Consider the following 24,149-nt stretch of genomic DNA (forward strand, 5'->3'; position numbering starts at 1 on the left):
ATTTGTCATGTAAAATGGACCATAAAACATGTATCACATGACACTTTCATATTGTGACCCCCCAGTGACCTGACCTCTGTGACCTGACCTGGTATCAGTGACTTCAAATAGCAAAATATGTGTTTGAAGAACATTTCCCCATCGATGATTTTCAATGAAATGCATTTTACACGATTTTACAACGCATTTCTTGAAATGCCTGTAAACGGTGAAAATTCGACCTTTGACCTGACCTGTGACGTCATCGGTTTGACCGAGGTCAATGAAATTGGGTCACAAGGTAGTTCCCCGTTGGGGCTATCCAACACCGTTTACCGCTTGTCGCTATGTTGCGTGGTTCTCGAGATCTGAGGGGGGGGGGCCAAAATGGCCCCCCCCCCCCCCATCAGACCGCGTTGCTCGGCAGACCCCATCTGGGCGCGGGTTAACAATCGCCAGTCAAAGCCAACCGTTGAGATTGGTAAAACCCTAGATTACTTTAGCGGTGGGCTGTACAATAGCTATGCTATTAATTAATATAAACACGGAGGGAGATGGACATGAACACGTATGGTAAAAAGGCACTCATAGAAAAATTAAAAGATAGATATTAAGTTATTTGTACCTGGCATTGATATATAATATGCTCTGCTAGCGCCATCATACGGCGCCAGCTGGCGATTTGTCCAGAAAATAGTACGGCCCAACTTTAGCCATTAGAACCCTACTAGTACAAATGAGGAAGTCAGTTGGGCAAACTGGGCTTCTGGAATAAAAAAATAGAGGCATCAAAAATTGATTCTTCATGACCATATTTGGGCATAAATGTAGACCATTTCTTAACCCGCGCATGACTGGGGTATTTTCCATAACGCGAGTGACTGGGGGGGGGGGGCTCTCCAGAGCCCCCCTCCTATCTCCGAAACTACTGGGCCGATCGTCAAAATTGAAACGGCGTCTGATAGCCCTGGAAAAACTGTCGAGCGAAACCTATTTTCATTGACCTCGAGGTCACCGATGACGTCACAGGTCAGGTCAAAGTAAAAATTATCGACATTTTCGCTAGTTCACAATTTAGGCTCTGACCACCGGACGGCCGGTCCGATCACGCTCATTTTTGGTTTCCGCACTCCTTGACGGATGCCTTAGATACCCTGAGGGTACTGAACTTTTACTTCGAATTTTTAACCCTATTCCTGGCGGGCTCCGCCGGGACAAGAAACTGGCGGGGGGGGCCGATTCGGCCCCCCCCCCCTGAGATCTCGAGAACGAAGCAAGATAGCGACAAGCGGTAAACGGCATCGTATACGCACGGTCAAGATCTACAATTTTTACTAAGGTCATTTTCAGGTCAGGTCAAAGATGACGTCACAGGGGTCGAAAAAGTCAAAATGGCGGCGCTAGATATGGAGAGAGTTTTTCTCGAATAACTTTCGAATTAGTCAAGATAGGAACAAACTAAGGGCATCATCGTGATCCTCTCGTCAATCCGCATCGAATGATATATGTTGACCTCGCAAGGTCAAGGTCAAAGGTTGACCTCAGGTCACGTGACCTCGAGGTCATCATGTATATCATTCGATGCGTCTTGACGAGCTGAACACAATGAGACCATCCACGCGTCTGTATCTTGTTCCTGTACGGAGTTATTGGCCAAAAACCTTTGGTGACCTTTGATGACGTCACATGACCTCACAGCTGCCCAACAGCAAAACAGACCTCAAGGTAGTGAAGGTTGATCGTATATGAAGTAATGTATGGTATATGGGGCCATTCCGACCCGTTTTAGTGGTAAAAACAGGGAGTTGATTTTTCCCCCATTGACTTATAATGGGGAGGTCGCGAAACTGACCTGACCTTAGGTCACCGATATCAAAATTCCGAGATATACAAATTGCACATACTGGTACCCTAACTAAAGCCTGAAGAGAAGAAATTGATCGGTCAAAAACTCTAGCTCTGGCGTGATTGCAAACTTTTCTGAGGTAGGGTCACCAAACCGCCTCTGGTGACCTGACCTGAGGTCAGATCAACTCAAAATTTTCAGACATGTTGCGTAGAAGCCTTTTAGGAAAAGTCAGAAAATTTGAGCTTCCTAGCTCAACGCGTTTGGGAGAAATAACCAAAAAACCTCAGGGGGGGGGGCTCCTGAGGCCCCCCCCCCGCCAGGAATAGGGTTAAGGTCAAGGCCAGTAGGTCACGAAAGTTGTATATCATGTATCGGTCACGTGACGCATGTTTTATGGTCCATTTTACTCGTAGATTTCGAAAATAGTGTCGTCTGTGTCATTTGAGGTCATTTTCAGCTGAATTAACCGGAGGTCAGGTCACTTTCAGGTCAGAAAAGGTCAAATTTTGAAAATGAAATTTTTCAACAAAAAAAGGTAAATATCAGATGCAGTTTGAGCTCAGGAACACGATGGTGCCATTTATATTGCTGTACGACGTCAAAAACGTACTGAAAAATGGATTTGAAAAAAAACATAAAATTGTAAAATTTTGACAATAATGCGAATAACTTGGCTATTTTTGAAGACATTGGGCTAAAACTTGCAAATGTAGTTCATCAGTGTGTGTTCTATCACATATATTCCGGTTTTTGCGGAAAGTCAAAAACTTTTTGAAAAAATAAAATATATATATTTTTTTGTAATTGTAAATACATATTTTTCAAAATTTTCAAAATATCAAAAATTCAAGATAGCAGTTTGATAGCTACGTGTATTTGTAGTCCACTCATGCAAAGAAAATGGATATAGCTTTAAAACTGAGCTCTTGAGAGCGTTTGCCGTAATTCAGTATTTTGCATGAAAATCGGCCGCCATGACGTCACTCTGGCGTCATTTCCGGTCAAACTATGGTAGTTAGAAAGTTGAAGTTTTGACACTAGGTGTCAAATTGATGCCTTTGAAGGTACCGTAAGCTTCGTGTTGATCCGCCAAATGGTTTAGAAGATATTGCTGAAAAACGGGAGGGGGGGGGGCTCTGTAGAGCCCCCAGTCATGCGCGGGTTAATCACTAATCATGTAAGAATTAGCCAGTGTTTCAACAAGGAACATGCCGAATGTTGAACATAAATGTTGGCACTCTCTACTGAGCATAATAATATTGCTTTATTCATATTAATCTGAATTCTGAAGGGTAGTGAAAGGCAATCAATAAATTGATTTACTTTGAACAGATAATGAAAATATTGATTCCACACTCAGCTGGCTAATCATTATTTGATTCACAAGTAATGTTAACAGATAGGCAACAATGGCTTGCAGGAATACAGCATTTATCTTGCTATCACTCTCATTTAGTGGTATCCTCAGCACTACAACAGATCCCTATAGTGTTGTTGTACTTTACCTTCACTATATTTGATAACAATTCACAATTTTTAAATGTCAAGAATACAAAAAATGAAGCAACAGGTAAAACCAATTAAAAAGTATAAAAGCACTACAACAATGAAAACAAGGGGTTTCAAAATATCATTTTGCCATTTTACACAAATACTAATACACAAATGTGATTCATCAGCCAAACGAAAGCCAAACCGTTTCGCATCAGCTACAAAGAGAGCTTTAAATATCACTGTTTCGCCGTTCCGTCGGTTCCATCATCATGTCATTCAAATATTTCTCCTCCATACCTCAGGCTCAAATCCCAATCCCTTGTGCCGGGCTGGAGGGCAACTATATCATGCGGGAATGCCCGTTAGAGCACAAGCTCAGTCCCGGCGACTTACCAGGGTGCTCGCCCAGACCAATCTCTTCCCCTAATTCCTATTATCCTTCCGGTCCTGAGATGGTCTCGTCGGACCGAAAGGGTCTAACCCAACAAAACAAAAATCACTGCTTCATTTCGTTCAGCTAATCTACGTCAATCAGTCCCAGCCGCCACACCCCTCCGCCCACCCTCCGTCGTTTGTTGTTTTCCTGGTTATTCAACGACGCATCAGTCAATCTGGACTCTTGACGTGGGACCACCCTGACCCTCCGTCGCGTTCTTTTCGGTAACCCAGGCGCCATAGGCCGAGCCGCGACCGGCGCCTGAGGCCGAGTCGTGACCGGCGCCTCGCGCTGACCCGGGCCCACCGAGCGCCATCCGCCCCCGGGGCATGACCTTGACCGGTGACCGGGCGCCGCGCGGGTCGCGGTCAGCTGACCCGGCAGTCGAGCGGTCAGTGTGCGCGGCGGTTGGGTGGTCGGCTCTCGACAGCAAAAGTGACGGAAACCATGGATGTTTCTTCGGTCAAGAATTGGATGTCCTGGTCCGCTGTGTGGTTTCCCGCCTGCTTTGCTCCGCAATGCCTTGTCTGCAATACCCCAGATGTGAATAAGTATTTGTAGTTCTGCCTTGTAGTTAGACCTGTCCTGTCCTTTTCAATCTTTGGCTTTCCATCTTTGCTTATTTCAGTCTCTAACTTCGGCTCGACTCATTTCCGCGCTGCAGTCAATCGATGTCCGTCCTGAAAGCTTACCGTTTTCTTATTAAAGCTTACCGTTCACTTTCTCGAAAGTAGTGTTTTTTTTTTGCAATGGATTTATGACTTCTTTTTATGCTTAAAACGATCAGCAAAGAAACTTTTTATAATTTTTTCTTTATTTTGATATAGGAACCGTGCTCGGCTCGTTAATTAGTTAAAAATCAAGATAACTCGGCTTTATCGGACAGTTTCGTGGTCTTTATTGCCACAGCTTCAGCGAATTGCGGTGGCAATTCGCTGGTCGCGAATTGCAGTGGCGACCACGAAACTCTCCGATAAAGCCGAGTTATCTTGATATAGGAAGATATATATTCCATGTAAAATAATGTTTGACGAGGAAGCTTTTATCATATTGCGTAGTTTAAACCCATTGGCTGTAAGCAGCTTGCTGATTGGCTGACGATGACGTGGCTGCATTCCTCTGCAAGGCACGCATTCCTCTGCGAGGCACTCTTTTCGAAACGAGAAATGGAATATCTTCGTCTAGGGTGATCGTTGGGCCGTAAAAGCCTCTGATTTATGCTAGGCTCAGCTCAAGCTACAAAACTGCTATTCCAGTTCAAACCCCATGTTAAAAGTGATTTATTTCCTTTAATTAGGTATGCTAATATTCGTGGCCCGAGACCGCCTATTGAGTTCGTCGTTGTTCATTGTATTGATTCATTGTATTGTTCATCATGATAACTTTGTAAAATTTCAACAACCTTAGTTTTATTTGATCCTAAATTTTGTTTTGTTCTCGTATTACAACTTTCCGGTATATCCGATTTGTTTTGTGTGTATCTTTCACCATGAGTTATCGTTTGCTCCATCTTCTCTAAGAGGAAACTCATGGGTATATCCAAGGGCAATCGAACTAGCACTAACAAAGTTACATTTTCAGCTACACTGTCGTCAATGGTTTTAGTTATGTCGAAGTTTTTAAGCCCAAAGGTGGACATGAACTTATTAACAGTGGCTTGTTTTTGGTTTCCATGCTGGCTCTGTTCAGGTGATTGCCGTCTAACTTGAGTCGTTAGCTTTGACGTGTAAGTGCAAGATGTGATCCTTCGATATGCATACCGCTGATCCATTTTGATTTGTATATCCTACATGAAATGATGTAGCGATTGTGTAATTTTGATACGAATGTTGTAAGGACGCCCACATGATTCGTCTCGGCCCCTTTCGATTCGCGTTTCCCGGTACCGGCATTGCTGAGCCATGATGACGTCTCTCAAAGTGGGCGGGGCCATCGGTGACGCGAGCGCGTTGAGTCGCCCTCGCCAGGCGTGGGTGGGGGTAGGAGGGGGGGGCACTTCCCCTCCCTCGCCGGATCGGGTTCCCGGAAAGGCCGGTGGCCGGTGCTGGGTGACCGAGACGCTGTGGGGGGTGGGGACGGGGGAGGATTGCCGAGTGTCTGGTGAAGCGCTGTCAGTGCTGTGCGTGGCGTCTCTGTGGTTAGTTCGGGTCTGTCCCCGTCCGGCCCGGTCCCAGCCGTTTGCAGCCCTGGTGAGATACGCCGAGCGAATCTGAGGTAGCCCGACCAGGTGCGCTGGTTCTCATGGGGGACTGTCATACGACAACTAGTATATGTTGCTGCATACCTGACGTGCAACTGCACTAATATTGTTCTTCCTTGGCACCTGAACTGTACCTGACTGTATCGAGTTAGTTAATAGTTAGTTAGTGCCGCTTGTCTGGTTACTGTACTGATTTGTGAGCTACCGTTAGTTGAGTGCCGCTTCTCTGATTACTGATAAAGCCACCATGCTGTAATCCACGAACTGGTCAAACATCACTTTATTCAAGATAAACGAAACTAGTGAACCTTGCTTTGTTATCCATGTTTTTGATCAACTGACTAGCACTAACTTAACCTTTCTGCGTGTCGCCAGGATCACCCTCGGCCGAGCTACATGCCGAATCAGCCGGGGCCCGAGGATCCCTCCGCCGCCGCCGGCACCGCTCCAATGGCCAACCATCACTATGACGAGGCCAACGAGCACATCTGCTACCAGATGGCCGTCAAGCTGGGCCTCAACGTCGCCCTCAGCCCCATCGACAACGCCAAGCTGCTGATGCAGGTGCGACTGAAGGACCGTGGAATGGGCTGGGGTTTGTGAATGGAGTGTGCAGACAGCAGGGATAGAAAAGCGGAATGGGCAGGGATGGGATGGGATGGGCTGGGGTTTGTGAATTGGAGCAGACAGCGGGGTAGAGAAAAACGCGCTGGCAGGAAATTTGGTACTTAACGGGAATGTCTGGTATTATATGGCTTAGTATTTTGTCGAGTCATGACGAGGGAAAATTAATCCCGCTGATGTAACACAGTACCACCGCTCTTTATACTCAGTTAAGACGTTGCTCCGTATACGCCAATCTTCCATTGCCAACCGGGTCAATCGACGACACGTTGTTTTTAACGTACCAAGCCACATTATTATGATATAGCGGCGCTACGATATTATAAACCACTAACTAAAACTGTTTTGAATGGGTAGCTACGAGCCAGCACAGGACCTGTTGGCAACAGCTTCTAGAAACTTATCAACCACAGGGTGGTCACGCACACATTGACATGGTGTGGGGCGTGAATAGAACCTTGGCTAGATGTGACAGCGAAATTGATGTCCCTGCGCTGTTTATTTTGGCCCACGGTCGGAAACCGGCGTGGGATTCTAAATTATAGCTGAGATGGCAAACCTGGAGCTATACAAGCTGCTCAGTGCTCATTACACTTTTATTGTAACCTGAAATATTCAAGCATTTGTATCCGTTATTTTTCGTCATTCGTTCGTTTTTCGCCATTGTGACACTGGCGCTAATATGATTTTCTTTCTGGTTTTCCTTCAGCCTCAGCTATTATCGTGCATATCTCGGATTTAACCTGAACGCGTCTTGGCACATATGTATATCATGGCATGTTTCGGTACTCCCCCGCCCCGTCTCATCTTCCCGGTCTTTACATGGGCATATTTGACAGTCATCTACCTCGTACGGAACGCTCTGGCTTGGCGACTGAGTAATTTCTGGCGGTATTCACAGATCGGGTTCGAGCCGCTGCCGCCCACCCCGACCAAGACCCTGTTCGGTCGGCCGGTGCTGGGACTGCCCAATGTCTTCAAATACAGTAAGTAGAAATACCCTAGGTCCTAAAATCGCAACCCATGGAAATACTTAGATATGCGACTTATTAGATTAGGTGTGCGATTTTTATGACCACTGCCCATTGTGATTAAGTTTGACTTTCATTTTTTTTTGTAGCCACCTTTCCATAGGAGCCTTACAGGACCCGTCTGTGCTATCCAGATCAGTACATAGTCAAATTGCAACGTGATTTCCCATGTAAATTATTTTCGTACCTTCTCTTGATCCAAGCCCGAAACGGGAATTCGCTTCTTCACCCTTCATCTTCCATGGCCTGCTCTCGCCTTGTTTTTTTTTTTTTTGTTAGTGTTTTGTCGCATTGTTTTCTCCGCGGGAAGTCTTCAGTACCGTTGTCTTTATGAATACCTCACGGCTAAGGCTGCCTCGCGGTGGTACTACACACATCGCATCCCTTGTCTTGTATTCTTCCCCAGTGAACTACATGAGGAAGCGGGACGGCTTCTGGGGTCTGTACCGCGGCAGCACATCCCGGATCGTGTGCCAGCTGGTTTCCGGCTGCACCTTCCACCAGGTCACCAGCCGGATCACATTCAAGGTCAGGTCACAGAGAGGGAGACAAGGAGGTCAAAGGGAGGAGGGAGGAAACCTCTTGCTGTACCTCCTTCCACCAGGTTACTAGTCGCTTCACATTTAAGGTCAGGTCACATGGGCGCAAAATGACCTTAGTAGTCGGCGTGCCCTAAAGCCCCAATTAACAAACAAGGTCAGGTCACAGAGATAAAGGGTGAGAGGAAAATGGACGGGCCGAAAATTTAGCTACAATGTGTCGTGTTGAACTCCACGTTTCTCTGCTCTCGCATATTATAGAGCACGCCACATACCACTATATATTCTGGAAACTTGCTGGAAATATAGCGGTCTACATATGCATAGAGATAGTGTTGAAGGTATTTCTTTTCATGTTGACAATCTGTAGCATGACGCTGCGTTATTTTATTAGCTGCCAAGTGCCAACGTGTTTAACCCGTTCCGAAGCGACGGCGTACATGTTCCCGCATGTCTGGTTTCTTAACGAAGCCCGCCATCGTTTGTTTTCCTGCTCCTATAAATGGTTTTCACATGAAGTGACGCTAACCAGTAAACACACGTAGCGAGAGATAGCGGGCACATTTGCCCATTCATTGTCGCGGTCGTTGACCTTGATGACATCACCGACTCTTCTAAGCAGCCGATGCTACTCGCCATGAAACACCGAGCACCCGCAGACACCAGCTCCGGTATTCCGCGAATTTAGTATGACGTCATCAACTCTTCCACCCCCCCCCCCCCCCGTCTCAGTTCTCAAGGCCGAGAAGTATTAGCATGGTTGTGACTGCCTTCAGCGTATGACTCACACCCAAAATTCATTGTCATGCTGACTGGGCGTTTTGTCACGCAGCTGCTCGGAGTTCCGTTGTAGCTTATGTCACGTTGTTGTATATTATTGGCACGCTTTCGGAACCACGTGGTGGTATAATGCAGTCGGGTTGCTGTAGATACGGCACCTGGATATAGCGTGGAGTGTTTGCGATATCTTGTTCAATGTGTGCACAGCTAACTTAGGGGGCTGTACTCGAGTGCGCTTCTGAGATTGGCGTTACGTTTAGCAGGAGCTCCATATGGGTCTATGACATCGATTACGTGACGGGTTCTCGGCAGAATTTATGTCAGCGATGTATAATCATGATGACAGCTATACTTTAGTCAACAGTTTGCTTTGGTACATAATGATTGATAGACGAGCACCATTACGTGTTAACAGTTATCTACCTACCCCGTTTTTGGAGCTAACATGTGCTCAGTATTTCAAAATTTCACGGAATAAAATGAATAATGATCCGAAAAAGCATGGACCGAACTAATCTGGAAATGATTGCCGAAGGGACGATAACAGAACGTACAGTTACTGACTTACCGAGTCATCCGTTAAAAGTCGTATTTTTTCTGGTCATTTCTTGATATTCCACTATCGGTTTCCTATTTTGTCCCAAGCCGTCTCTCGCCTCACTCCCCTCATGTGTCATATATCATGCGCAATTTCTCACCGTTCCTCTGCTCTCCACAGGAGGAGGACCGTCTGCGGAGGAAGCGCGAGGAAGATCTGACCGAGGACGAGCTGAGGAAGCTGTTCATGATGGCCACTCTGCGTGACCTGGGCGGGCGGCTGACCTGCATCATCCTCACCCACCCCCTGACTGTGGTGAAGATTCGCTGCATCGCCCAGTTCATCGGTCAGGAGACGCAACACAGGTAGGTGACTTGGTCAATGGGAGGTGAGCGGTTTAAGAGGTCTAGCACAGGCTGCTCCGTGTGCCTTGGCCATGTGAAGAAAGATGAAGAAAGAAAGCAAAGGTAGCTCCGTGTGTGTCTCGGTCAGGCCTGGAGATCTAGCTTCTGGCCCCGGTCAGGTCAGGAGATCCAGCAAGTAGCTATTGAACGCGGCATGGTCTGATCTCAGTGGCCGGCACATCTGGTACTTGGTAGCCAGTGGGCGCTCAACTTATGGTAGAAGACACAATGTGGGTTATGTGTTTGGCGCCGGACAGCAGGGACAGTACTGGATTGGTTTTGTCTCTGGAGCCAGGCTTGTTTGCATGGCTGATGATTGACAACTTGTAACACATGTTATCTGTAGGTCATACATATGCGGTTGTTTGATGCTCGTTGATAGTTAGTCGGCGTGGAATATAAATCTGCTCATTTGCACTGCACATCAATCAACTCATTGCGTTGTCCCGCTCCGAACTAGCATGACGTGCAAAACACAAACAAAAAGTCGCTATGTGTTTGTTGGCTATGAATGAAATCCGTATGCATCTGTTCACAACTCATGGGAGCAGCTATCGCTGCAGATGATCGATATGAATCTGAATTGTGAATGACTATGTGGCTGCCGGCTGAATGTTTTCGTTTCCTCCTATCCTGTGTAATTGTATCAATGTATCCACCCATCCAGATTTTCAGGAGTGCTCTTCTGCGTCTATATTTAGCCCTGTTTCACGGCATAGTTATTTTGGAATCGCTACGAACCACGCTCCTTATGAAGCACCTTAAATAAAAGAGTACGAGTGTGACGAAAACACGGTATTCCGATTACATGACAGCGTTAGTCGTCTGAACGATTCTCCCCTCTTCCTCCCCAGTGGCATTCTCTCCTCGATGCGTTCCATCTACCAGGAGAACGGCATCCTGGGCTTCTTCGCCGGCCTGGTGCCGCGCCTGCTCGGCGACCTGCTGTCGGCGCTGCTGGTCGCCTCGCTGACCTACGTCGTCAACAACTACGTCGTGGAGGACAAGGAGCTGAAGACGTACACCGGATCGACGATGGCTGTATGTAGCGACCCGCCGCTGGCGGCCTCTGCAGGGGCTGTGCATAGAGCTTGTAGGGGTGTGCAGTTGCACTGTGTAGTGTTTACTGTGCTGGGGAGGGAGGTATTGTGCTTGATAGCATGGTGGTTAGTCATTATTCTAAGTTGAATCAAGGGTGAATTGTTAGTGTCGATAAGAGTGTTTTGATGCAGGAGTTTTGGGCCATTTGTGCATCCTATTGTTACTGATGGATTCAGTAAAGTTAAGCAGTTAAGAAATACCTATGTACTTTACAGTACAGCTGTTAGAGTGGTTCAGTATAATAGCCAGACACCAGGTAAATGGGCGCAAAATGACTACTCCCGTCGGCGCGCCCTACAGCCGCAATAAGCACACTAGCTGAGAGTGGCAACAGGAGAGCACTTTTTCATAAGTCGATTCCCAGGGTCTTTCAAAGTGCTCTTAATGGTGGTTTTAGTGCTGCCGAAGTACTTAATTCCAAAGTATCCCCAGCTATAGCGTTAATATTGAATGCAGCGTTATACTTATAACAAATAAGCCAACAACTCGTCTACAATTAGCCATTAGCTGGAAATTAATGTTAAAGACCTTCTTAGATAGGAAGCCCAGATATCAGCTATAGCACCGGCTCCCTTTTTAATACGACATATGGATACTGTTCATTTCGCTGCTGTCCCCAAACTGTCCACCAAAAAAGAAAAAGAAAAAACATAAACCGTGCCTGTGCACATCTCGGTGGCTTGATTTCCCCTTGAAATATCAGGCTGTGGTTTGCTTGAATTCGCTTGCAGGTCTTTGTGTCGACCGCTAGCAGCTGGGGCGAATGCGGTGTTTTACCGTAGCTGTAACCTTATCCTCTGGCTGTGCATGATTGTATTTGGAAAGCATTTGCATGTCAGCGTGTCATGGTCCACTCATGGGTCATACATTTTATGTGTGTTTAGCATGTCTGCTATGTTGTAGTTAGCGTAGTTCCTAGTTAGCACATATTTTCGGCTGTTTGTTTGCTGGAGCATGACTAATGTAATTTGGGCTACATGCTGTGGCTGGATTTTTATCTGCGTGGACTGCTGCTTCGCTGTCGCCTAAATAACTGTTTGCTATCGGCCTAATTTACTACCTAGTACCTAGCGCAGTTGGTGTGCATCAAATTAAAATCGTGGTGACTACTTTCAAAATAGTATCCTGCTCCGTAGTTTTTTACGGACGTCCTAGAGTTTTCTTTTAGCATAGTTTATCGGTGGTGAATGGGCAGAGGTGTTGCAGCAGTGGTGTTGTATGTGGTGTTGGACTACCCAGTGTCTTAGGTCTTAACTATACGGGGTTGTACCATTTTTCCCAACTCCAGTTTTTCCCACTAATTTGGGGTCTTGCGGTCTCAATCTGTATTTGGGTACCTATAGGTGTGTGCTGCATTAGTGATGTGTTCATCATAGTCGTCAGGGTAGTTGGTATAGGTACGCCGGTAGTTCTAGCTATCGATTCATTTGGATTGGCGGGTTCCGTTGGGCTGTTGATTTGGTTATCGTAGTTGTGCATGACTTTGATCGGCTTTGGTAGCTCCTGACTCATAAGTATCGCACTGTAGACAATCCTTCACTTAAGCAAGTTTTAGATGGAAACCCAGTCTTCTTTACTAGATATTCGCTGTAATAGTTGCAAAGTAAATGTATAAGGTACACGGTGCAACCGATGACAATCACAAAGCAATTGTCATCTCCTGTTCCAGCTGTGGGTAACATAATTTGATGCATTTAGCTGCCAGCCTTAATTTAAGGCTCCTTGGTGATCTGTATGGGAGCTGGTAATGGTGGTGATTGGTGAGCTCCTTGATTTAAGGCCATTAAAAGCATATGCACCTCCTTGGTGATCTGTATGTCTACCTTTGGTGAATCTTTTTCTCCAAAACGATACAGCCCCCAGCCCTATGATTATATTGAATTAAAAGTTATCGGCGTAGGTCTCGAGGCAATCGCCTTCTTCCGTACAAGTTTAGCCAATTTAAAGTTGCATCATCTTCAGTGTTTCCACTTAGGCCGCCGAACTTGTGGTGTGTTGGCGTCAGGGTGGCGGATATCGCCTTCCGTCCTTGGAACGTGTTGATTCCACCGCCACTGAAGGGCGTTACGGGCGCTGGCAGACCGTCCAAACGTGAGACTGCGAGATATCCTCGCCTGTAATGTTCCCTGGTTTCGGTGACGGTGATAGCTCTGCGTTGTTGGCGTGAGATGAGCGGTCCAGTACAGCCAGGGGTGGTAAAGGGATAATTCATTCGCCGGCGTGATATTATATCCCCCGTCATCGCTCTGCGCACGTCAATGTCCAGGACGCTTTTTGGACCGTTTCTGACAACGCGGTCTTTTATGATGAACGATACTTGAAAATCCGAGTCGCTTGTGAAAGCATATCTGGCAGCTCAGTTCGTTTACGAATGGATATAATCTGCCAACCTGGGTAGTCCACGAAAAATTTGTCAGCCGCCAGTGGACAGCAACCCTTGTCCCTGGATACGTGACGTCGCTCTAGGTTCCATTTCTAGTTACCCGAGCTAGTCATCCCCTTCCAACAACTACCCATTCCTGTCCGGAGCGGACGCCGACCCACCCACGTTCCACCGTTCCGCTCCGCCGCTGCCTGCGCCACTGGCTGTCAGTCGTTAGCAGAAAGTCGTCCTACAGAACACGACGCGTCTCTATGGTCCCGAGGGGACGGTTCGTTTGCGTCCGCTCGTGCCTCCAGGAGCGGCGGTAGTTACCCTTGTGACACCCACGCACTAGATGGGACGCGCGTGCGGTCTGGGATGATGGCATCACGTCCAGTGGCGACATGGGTGCCTGTGGAGCAGGGGCTGGCGGTTATGGTACGGGGGCTCACAGAGAGAAGCAGACGTTCCAGGGGGTTGGGGCTCCTATAGTGATCACAGGGGACCCACATCCCACAGGGGTTTGTAGAGTTACACTGAAACGGAGAAGTACTTCACCAGTCTACTTTTAGGCTGGGTGTTTGCCCAAGACGACTAGGATTTTGACTACACTTTGTACAGAACATTAGGAATATGCCCACTACCCAGTGCCCACTGCCCATTTTGGTTTGAATGTGTTCTTTTACAGCGTGGCTCAGTTATGCAACGGTCTCACAATGCTTGTTTAATGTTTGTGTAGTGTGTACCTATGCCATTTTATTCTGAGAAACCTGAAATGTTGCGAAAGAATGTATTTAATGTTAGGACTTCTTTCGTATTGTAAAGCTGCTGTGAATGGCTGTTTACCTTATTGCTTGGTACCTCGGTATATGAACTGTGTGATGTTTTTGGGTGGTGGTGTGGTATGGCGGCCTTTTATTTCGTTGTGTTCATACTTCGCAGAATATGGCTAAAAAGTATGATCTTAGTGTCTGTACTTTAAATCAAATATGTGAAGTTTATCACTTTCGTGTGCTTATAATTGTACCATAAGGTATCAAGAGCTTTTGGAAGCTTTCAGCTCGATGTGTTCATAGCCTTGTCACCGGCCGTTACGCCACTGTATGTATCTATCTGTACATGTTCTCCACACCAGCCTGTACCATAGTGCTGTGCCGGCGGCTGCGCTTTGAGCTCAGGGGCCGGTCGCGGTACTAAGTACTAACCCGGCGCTCTGTGCCCGTCCGGTGGGACGGCCCCTGACTGCGCTGATGGTAGTCGTACTGCTGTGTGTTCCAGTACATCGGCTCGGCGCTCACCTACCCGTTCCATGTGGTGAGCACCTGCTCGGCCGTCTCCAACTCGGGGTGAGTGAGAGCGGGAGAGGAGGGTGGGTGCGGTGGTGGTGTGGGATGGTTGATAGCTGATGTACTATGTAGATGGATGAATGAGATGAACAGGACTAGATGAGGCATGTTGGAGTGGGATTGGGATGTTGCATGGGAGCCGAAGGGGGTATTTTGCAGGTGTTTGAGATGAATGAATGAGTTTAACCCTAGAACGCCTGGGGGGGTTGTATCAACCCCCCCCCCTGAGGTTTTTTCGAAGTGCACGCTAAACGGCTTGTCGTAGCGGGCTGAAATTTTCAATACCCTCTGGGGCAACCTTTGCGCATCTTTTGCCGAAAAAAATTGATCGGGTCATGTCAGGTCACTGAGTTATGACGTCATAAGAGGTACAGCCTCCGGCCGACAGTTACCAAACGTGTGCGCCGAATCCCTAGGTTTTCTGCCGGTGATACCCACATTGTTTGATGGATCATGATGAAACTTCCCATGCATGTTGGGGCAAGCATTGGCTATCGTGTGGTGCAAGAAAATTGACCGGGTCAGGTCAGGTCACGGAGCTATGACGTCACAAGAGGAACAGCGTCCGGTATATTTTTGAAAAGCGCCCGAACCACTATTTTGCTAATTCTTGTCACCTCAATGGGAATATGCAGCAATATTAGCTTCTATAGGGAGCAAATGGACCTCCCAAATCCAAAAATACAATCAGATTTCAAAAATTTAAATTTTGATTTTTCGAATTTCTGCCGCCGACTGTGACCTTGCCGACTTCCGGCGCTCCCAACGCGCCATTTTTAGAGCTAGGGAAACGAAATACATACCAAACGATAGAGAATTGATCAAGGAACACGATAGTGAAGGTTTCAAGTCGATATCTCCCATCGTTCTGCCGCAATCGCCGCGGAAAGTTGAAAAAGTTTGATTTTTTCGGAAAATTTGACCTTTGACCGGTCATAAGTAGGTCAAATGTTGACCTAGGACCAAAAAATATACCACCAATCGCGAGATCTCGTTGAAAGCAATCCGTTGGTTTTTTTTCCGCTAAGCTCTACGACCTTCCGTTTCGAAACGCAAGGGGGGGGTCGTAACAACCCCCCCCCCCCTGGTCGTTCGTGTTATGAGAAATGGCCTGGTCGTGCGAGGGTTAATGAATTGAGCCAGGTGGGAGGGATAAGGGCCATTGATGTGAGGTGTGCCAACAATATCCTGGTGGGTGGTTTCCTAAGGTGTTTGATTCTTTGTAGTGTCATCCATATTTGGTTGATCTAACACGCTCCTGTGAGATAGGTAATAGGCGGACAACGATTCCGTTGTGCCTGCCCAGACGCCATGTACCCTAATGAACTCACATAAGATGCGAGCTGGACGTGTGGTCTGTTTTACATGTCAGGATGGCCAGCTGCCTTGCCTCCATTTGCGATCCGTTTTGACCCTGCTTGATACCTGATCTGACCCTTCCCTCGGTATGTCAAAGTGCCTGTCTTTCGAGATGGTTCCAACTCCGTCACGTGTACCAACGACCCTGTTCGAATGCTCCCGCATGACCCCGGAGAACTCACCACCCGATCTGCATTAACTTATCCTCCGAGTTTGTAATGTATTACCGGTACTGTTCGAAGGCCAGCTGTCTCTTCTCAACGCTAACTTCATTATACAACTAACTACTACAGCACGGTATCTACCTGACTGGTTCCCGTGAACCCTTTGACCCGCGGCGCATCCGTGACGGTATGGCCTCTGTGGTCCGACCACCGTGACCGACTGCCTGACCTCTCCGTCAGTATCCATTATTGAATGTATCGAACCTTCTCCCGTTCTCGAGTCTCTCGACCCTGAATGATGATCAGACACCTCTCTCAGTATCGAACCCGTGACCGGTCGTCTTGGCACCTCTCCCATTATCAAACGTCGTTAAGATGAGACGGTGTGGTCAGACTCCCCTGCCCATCCCCCTGTATCAACCCCTATATTCCCCCTATATTCGACTGACTGTGTAATGTCGATGTCTTACTCCTTCCTCAGTCTCAACCATCCAACTTCATGGTCCCTTCACAAGTCGCAATCCTTCGACTTCTTGTCCAGTTTTTATCCCTGTCTCTACCCCATGTCTGACCGTATTCTCTCCTGACTCGCCGCCCTGCATACCCCACTACTGATCGTATTTCCGCCCCCCCCCCCCCCCGTCCGTAGCTTGGTGGCTGGCTCACCGCCGCACATGCCCCACTTCTAACCGTATATCCCCCCCCCCATCAGCCTGCTGGCCGGCTCACCGCCGTACATGCCCTACTACTGATTGTATTTCCGCCATCCCCCCCCCCCTCAGTTTGGTGGCCGGCTCACCGCCTTACATGCCCTACTACCGACCGTATTAATTCACCTCCTCTGTCCCGTCAGTCTGGTGGCCGGCTCGCCGCCCTACATGTCCCACTACTGACCGTATTAATTACCTTCTTTGTCCCCCAGTCTGGTGGCCGGCTCGCCGCCGTACATGCCGCACTACTTACCGTATTTTCGCCCCCCCCCCGTCACCCTGGTGGCCGGCTCACCGCCGTACAGTGTGTCTAAAAAGAATGTACCGTCGCCACTACGTGGCGCTGGTGTCGCGAGCCGGTAGTTGGCTGAATCCGCACCAGACCACACATTCCCAAGCGCTAGGTGACAGCTGCGCAGCGGCCGGTAGTAGCGTAAGCCCGAACCTTCGTGACACGACCCCGCGGGGGTGAGGGAGGGGAGCGGGCGGGGCAGCGCGTGTAGGGAGGGGTGCTCCAGCAAGCTGGCAGTTGTCGCGGCCAAAGGTCAAGGGGTCCCGTCACACACCAAGCGAACGGACGCTGATGTGGGTTCGTGGGGATCATGAATTTGTGTGTGGTAGGTGCGTCTTGCGATGCACGGGTGATACGCCAGGTCCAAGCCAAAGGATTCAGGGGAGAGCTGAAGAAAAACACCTGGTCAACTACGGCGAATAATAGTGCTGAAAAATGGAAAGTATGGGTCAATGCAAGCCTTCATGACTATAAACAACTTTCTGAGGACGCAAAGGCCAGCATTGAATAACGATATCCGGATCGAAATTAGCAATGATTTATAATTAAATGCCGAACTAATAGCGCTGCAAAACCCTCCTAGTAAATTGTCAAGTCGGATTATACCCACTTGAATTAAACTATCCTAAATAAAATTGTTAATTAACTTTCTAACACTGACGTTCTTTATCATACGATAAGTATGGGGTTTGGTCCGGAAATGATATACAACTATCTCAAATTCTCAAGCACACGGAATCGTGATTTCATGCGCTCCTTGCAAGGTCTGATGCTTCAATTTTGCTTTGTTGATCTTGCGTGACGTCATTTATCACGTAACTAAGGCTATCAGTTTTTCGTCAATAACTCCCGATCAACTAAAGCTACCGAGTCGATAAAGCCACTAATGGACATGAAAAGACCTGCCGAATCGATTGATATGCAATATCATCTCCTTTGACCAGCTTCGTGACCTGACGGGCTGTGACCTGACCTTGACCCGAGGTTAACACCTTAACTCTCGCCCGTATTGGTGTTTTTCCAGCCGCAAACGTATAAGGGGGGCGGGGTCCGTTGGACCCCCCCCTTGCCGTTTCGCCCCTGATCGAGCTAGAGCTTCGCGGAAAAAACGAGCGTGTTGGCCGTGACGAGAGGAAGTCGATGATACCCAATTTTGAGGTCCTAGGTCATCGGTTGACTTTCCAGGTCAGGTCAATGACCCAAAAGTCGGGAAAATCGGGACCTGTTAGAAAGTCGTAAAACGTGGCTGCTATGGGGTTTTCGGGGTGCTGATCACGAATATCATGTTAGTTTTGATCACAGATGATGTCTTCATGCATTTAGGCCAGGTCGGGTCAGGTCAGGTCAGGTCAACCAGTAAGGGTATTCGTAGTAGGTGGCAACCGCCTCTGACAGCTTCGCAACATGTTGCGAGGGCACCAAAACTACTTCGTCAATGTTCATATGGCTGCTAAATTCGAATTCAGCTCCTAAAACTGGCCTAGAAACATGTAAAACTCGAAAAAGTGGACCGAGGTCATCAAAGGTCAATGACCTGACCTGACTTTCCGGTGACCTTGACACCCACCCTAATGCATGGAAGCAACATCATATCCCATGTTTGAACGCTTAAAACCACGAAAAGACTGCAAACGCGCCGATAATGCGAGCCGACATACGCCGAATCGCGATTCCGGCCAAACATGGTCTCGAAAAGTAGGTCGCAGGTCAAAGGTCATTAAGGTCAGGGTCATGACAATTTCAGGGTGGGTGTAAAATTGATTAACGCGAGGGTACTGAAAGTTTCGTCGCGATCGGCCGCTTTTTACGCGAGTTATTTGTGAAAAACCGAGGGAGGGGGGTCCGTTCGACCCCCCCCCCCTCTATACGGGCGAGGGTTAAGTTGATCTCACCCGAAGAAAAAGTATACCATTCGACACGCCTGAGCTAGACAAACACGATGCTGCTAAAATCGCGGATCTGCGATCATTTTTAGCGAAGTTATTTACCAAAAACCGAACCTGTGCCTTGGGCCACTTGACCTGACCTCCGAAGTCATCGGCTGACCCTGGTCCTTAAATCGGAGACCAATCGCTGCATTTCGTAACGACGCACACGATCGTTTCTTTCGTGAGGGTCTAGCTCAATTAGGGGCGAATCGGCGAAGGGGGTTGTTTCCTCACTTCCAACCCCCAACGTCCCCTCGGTAGGGTAGCCTGGGGCAAGACGCCCCAGATAATTTATTTTGCTACATAACTTTTGTCCTACATCACCTGAAAGGCCAAATTTGTGCTCAATGCGTTCTTTGGACATTTTACTTTAAATTCCACCCCTCAAATTCATTCACTTATGATCGGACTCCCAGCTATGAAGTGATTTGTGAAACAACTGCAAATGGGGCATTTTGCCCCAACCCCAGGGCAAAACGCCCCACGGCCCGGGGCAAGAAGCCCCATACTCTAGATTAAAGATTAAACATTCTAGTTGACCAAATCTTATATGAGAGGTCCGTTAGACCTTGGGAGGCACGGCACTGAAGTTAGCACCTTCCATCCTATCAGGTGTTCAGCTATGACACTATTGTATGAGCAGGTTTTTCACCTGCCTCATCAGGCCAAATAATAAATTATTGCCATGCAACTGTCAACCAAATACGTCCTTTGCCATCCGGTTGCTGAGAAAACTACACATAAATGCATAGAAACTTACTGTTTGCCAGCTACCGAACATTAGGAAGTGGGTAGTACGAACAACACATGAGGCAAAACGCCCCATGGGGCTTTTTGCCCCGCGACCTACTGGGGCGTTTTACCCCATCACGTAGTTCGGTCAGAAAACAACGCCTTGCACTCCAGCAAGACATAATTTAACACGAACCAACCCGGCATTATAAGCCTTCGATAATAGTTGTTCAAAATACATAAAAGTCGTTAACCTGATGTGGACCATAAAAGAACGCCATGATGCATAACCTGACAACAAAACATAAAAATCACTCCAAAAACACATTTTTGGCTATATCTCCCTAAGGAGTCATCACAATTTATTTCCAGTCTGGTCATATAATGATCATATAGTGCACGTTTTATAGAAGAGAGAATATTTCCCCAGATCCTTGCCAGTTCCGAGAAACATCGGTTAGGCGTTTTACCTCGGCGGGGCGACTTGCCCCGGTCTACCCTATTCAGAAAACCTGAAGGTCCGGTGAGGGTTAAAACGTTTCTCCTGAACGAGGAAGAAATGTAAAAGTCAAAGCTCTATAGACGTCCTGTAAAAGTGGCCATAATAATAAATTCGTTAGAAATATGATGCTTTTTAAACGACTTCCTCATATAAAATCGGGTGCTGGGGCCAATCTTATAAACGCTTTAGAATGGACAGGGCGTCACTGGCTGAAGTTTGGGTGCAGAAAACGGCTATTACCTACATGCAAAATGGTTTTCATGCATTTCAGTCAATTGTATATTGTCGGTCCCATGTGGCCGAGCTAAAAAAAAAAATCGGTAGTGTTTTGCATCTTTTACGCCCTAAGAAACTACACCATCTATCGAAGTGGGCGGGTTTATTTGAATGGGAGGGCGCATTATGCACGAATCGTGTGCTTTCGTTTATTTTGGACTGTATTTTACCACATCCACTGCTGGTATCACTATTAATATTATCTAATGCCGTCAATACGACAGCATTCCATTTATAAGATTGGGCCAATGGAGTCGCGCCCCGCGAGCTCGCTTTTCCGCTGGGCCGCTACAGGCCAGGAAGTCGGGCTTCGCCTGAGGGCAGGACAAAGGTCAGCGAGGGAGCGCGGGGTCAGCCAGGTATCGCCAAGTGCCGAGCGGATGCCGCTCCCTCCCCTCTCTTCCCCTCTTCTCCCCTCCCCACCTCGGTATAGATGGGGAGGGACCGAACTGCCAATGACATGCGAGCGGTCAAGGCCGCTCGCGCGGCAGCGACCCTGGCGGCCGGATGCCGCAACTGGGATTCAGCCAAGTTACCGATTCGCCTCCTGTGGGAGAGCCAAACCAGGGGACATACTTTTTAGATATACTGTACATGCCACACTTCTAACCGTATATCCCCCCCCCCCCCTCCATCAGTCTGGTGGCTGGCTCGCCGCCTTACATGCCCTACTACTGACCGTATTAATTCACCTCCTCTGTCCCGTCAGTCTGGTGGCCGGCTCGCCGCCGTACATGCCGCACTACTCCTCCTGGGTGGACTGCTGGCGGGACCTCAGCGCCGGCAACCAGCTCAAACGCGGAGGATCCATCTTCTTCCGCTACTATACCGGCCCGCAGGTGAGACTGTGAGACGTTTAGTAGGGGCGGTGAGACTATTAGGTGAGATGGTGGTGAAACGGTGTGTGAGTCGATGAGACGGGCTCTTTATAAATACATGCATGGGAACAAACTTGACACCTCTTCAACTGCATTTTGCACGTGCAATGGGGGTCACCCACATGCATCGATACTCGAGAGTATTTTATTTTTGTTAGGAGAGATCAGCTACCCTTTGAAAATTACTGCAAGTTAATCGTCCCAGCGGTTGCTGAGATATAGGTCTCTCAAAATCGCTATTTCAGCAGAACAACTTAGGACACCCCTGACTTTTCACGTGGCACACGTCGCGATGGTCACCTAAGTAGTCAGTTACGAGGTAGAAGAGATGGAACTACCCAACGGAAAAGACCGCAAGTCAGTCGGCCTAGCCGTTGCTTAGATGTAAGTCTCTCAAAAGCGTTACACAGGCTGGGTCGGGTCGGGCCGCTCATACTGATATTTTTTAGTTACATTGAAAGGACAACGGTGGTGAGACCTGCGATGGGATTACATATGAGACACATTAGAGCTGAGGAGATAGGATCACAGATTAGATGTAATAGGGCGATAGGGGGACATGCGGAGCTTAAGTGAGACATGTCGGAGTTGAGGCATGTGTTTGCAGGTGGGGCTTGGGCGAGACACACATGCTGGGGTCTGAGTCGAAACGTGCGGGCTCTGGAGAAAGGCACGAGGTCCAATGTGAGACTTGTATGATCGGATTAGGGAGACGGATGGGGCCAAGAGCAGTGCTGCGCATAAGGATGAGGCGGAAACGGGAAATGGATCTTGGAAGAGAAGCCGGAAGATGACAGAGCTGGGCGGTCTGACCTAGTCTGGTGCATGTTCTGTCTGGAACTGAAGGCATGGTATAGGTAATGATGGCGGTCCTGAGAATTGAACGGAGCAGAATATGTTTAGAGGTCCAAATCTGTCAACAGGCCTACTAAGTTACGATTCACTGGGAAACCTTTATAGGTGGATTTGAACTTATTATCAGGCAAACGGTCCTGATCAAAATTAAGAGACACAAACTTTTGAAGATATGTAGTTATTGTAGTTCTAATGATGGACGTACTTCCCGCCCGGTCTTTTGTCTGGATATTGCTCTGATTGCCCTGACCCCGCTTCAGTACGTGGCTCCATTCACCTATGTCCAGGTCACAGACGGACCAATTTCAGCATTCATCCCGTCCAGCCGTCCATCCGAGCTGCCCCGGTCGGTCGGCCCTTTTGTCGGCTCCGGGTGACACTGACTGGTGGACGGCCACCGTGTGTTTATGGGCCGTGAAATGGAGCGCTGGGTCCGACCAGCTGCGGCCGGGGAGACGCGCGGCTGGTAGGGGGGGGGGGACGGGACTGTGGACTGTGGACCAACTGTGTGGGATGTGGGCGAATTGTGTGGACTGTGGACCAGTTTTGCGGAATGGACTGAGCTTCGTGGACTTTTGACCAGCTTTGTGAACTTGGCTGAGCTGTCTGAGATTTAAGGCTGTTAATTATGCGAACGATAAACGACAGACCACTGAAAAGCATACACTGAATGGGTGTTGGATTTTATAGACCGCTGTGGTCGCCGGGCGGACTGGGTATAAGTTAGAACGATCAGTTGGATAAATTATGTGCAGTAGGGTAGCCAAGGTCGGGTTCCACGCTGGCCTTACGGGTGTTCTCGATGCTAATGATACGTATGGGTCTCTCGGTGTGACATGTCTTCCTTCAGACCTCACTCACTGACCAATGACCATGTTGACCCGCGGCCCATCTGACTCCTGCGCGTGTTTCAGGTGGTACTGGGCGGCCGTGTGGTGCCCGTCGGTAACTACCCCGGCTCGGGCGTGGCGCCGCTGCAGTGATCCGCCTGCCCTGTCTACTGGCAATGTCCGGTACTGGCAGACACCGAACGAGCTCTACGGCGGTCTTCTGCCGACCTTCCCAACGCCGGGTCATCCGTGTGTCTGTGTGTAACCAGGGGAGGGAGCACCAGTCGGGCTAGGAAGTCTCCGTCTGGGAGAGAGTAGGTCTGCAGAGGGATGTGTTCCCCGGATGGGAAGCCCCCGCACCTGTGCTGCCGTTACGGGGCGCCCGCAGCTGTAGGGGGCGCGGGAAGGGACGGTGATAACCGGCGGCGCTGCCCCCTGTGACACCTGTGACGAGCGTGACGCGTGTGTGACGAGGGGTGGCCGGGCGCCCGCCAGTGTGCTGTGTGGGGATTTCATACCGGGGCATCGGGGCGCCGCCCAGTCGCACGAGCATCCCTCTAGAAACGGGGTGCTGCGCCTGCCGGTCTTTGGTAATGTGGCGCAATGCAGCTTTCTCGTGTATAGCGCGGCGCAATGCTACTTAGTGGCCAACTAATTCACGTAAATATACGCACATAGGTCTTTGCCGTGGAGCTTTGGTCGGAGGTCTACAGTTAATATTGAATGTCTGAGGTGGCATTTACGCAGAAGTGCGGTATAGGGTCAGCTGGTTCTCACCTTTTGGTCGAACGGTTCTCATGCGGTGCTTGGAGGTTCTCAACTTCTCGCCGGGTACTCAGTAGATCCGGTGATGCACAAGTTGGGGCAGCTTCAGCCGGATTTTAGCCGGGTGCCGTCAGTGGGCGTGGAGCTGAGCCAGGTGTCCCTCCCACGCCTCGGT

At 48.6% G+C, this 24,149-nt stretch overlaps 1 protein-coding gene across 10 annotated transcripts in view; it reads left to right on the forward strand.

Moving 5' to 3' along the window:
• LOC122391956 (mitochondrial carrier homolog 2-like) overlaps positions 1 to 23,893 on the forward strand; it is a 37,423-nt gene extending 13,530 nt beyond the window's left edge. For 2 of the 10 annotated variants that reach the window (XM_043386333.1, XM_043386329.1), the window contains exons 2-9: positions 6,334 to 6,522; positions 7,484 to 7,568; positions 8,020 to 8,141; positions 9,651 to 9,835; positions 10,729 to 10,915; positions 14,595 to 14,683; positions 21,356 to 21,485; positions 23,294 to 23,893. In XM_043386333.1, coding sequence (XP_043242268.1) covers positions 6,355 to 6,522; positions 7,484 to 7,568; positions 8,020 to 8,141; positions 9,651 to 9,835; positions 10,729 to 10,915; positions 14,595 to 14,683; positions 21,356 to 21,485; positions 23,294 to 23,362 — 1,035 coding nt within the window. In that variant the 5' untranslated portion in view covers positions 6,334 to 6,354 and the 3' untranslated portion in view covers positions 23,363 to 23,893. Of the gene's footprint in view, positions 1 to 4,072; positions 4,302 to 5,774; positions 5,986 to 6,333; positions 6,523 to 7,483; positions 7,569 to 8,019; positions 8,142 to 9,650; positions 9,836 to 10,728; positions 10,916 to 14,594; positions 14,684 to 21,355; positions 21,486 to 23,293 lie in introns of those variants that run through there. The other 8 variants (XM_043386336.1, XM_043386337.1, XM_043386328.1 and 5 more) reach the window with 7 other exon arrangements.
• The last annotated feature ends 256 nt before the right edge of the window (positions 23,894 to 24,149 follow it).

The sequence above is a fragment of the Amphibalanus amphitrite genome, unplaced genomic scaffold, assembly GCF_019059575.1.
Source record: "Amphibalanus amphitrite isolate SeventyFive unplaced genomic scaffold, NRLGWU_Aamphi_draft 000463F_arrow, whole genome shotgun sequence".
Lineage (NCBI taxonomy): Eukaryota > Metazoa > Arthropoda > Thecostraca > Balanomorpha > Balanidae > Amphibalanus > Amphibalanus amphitrite.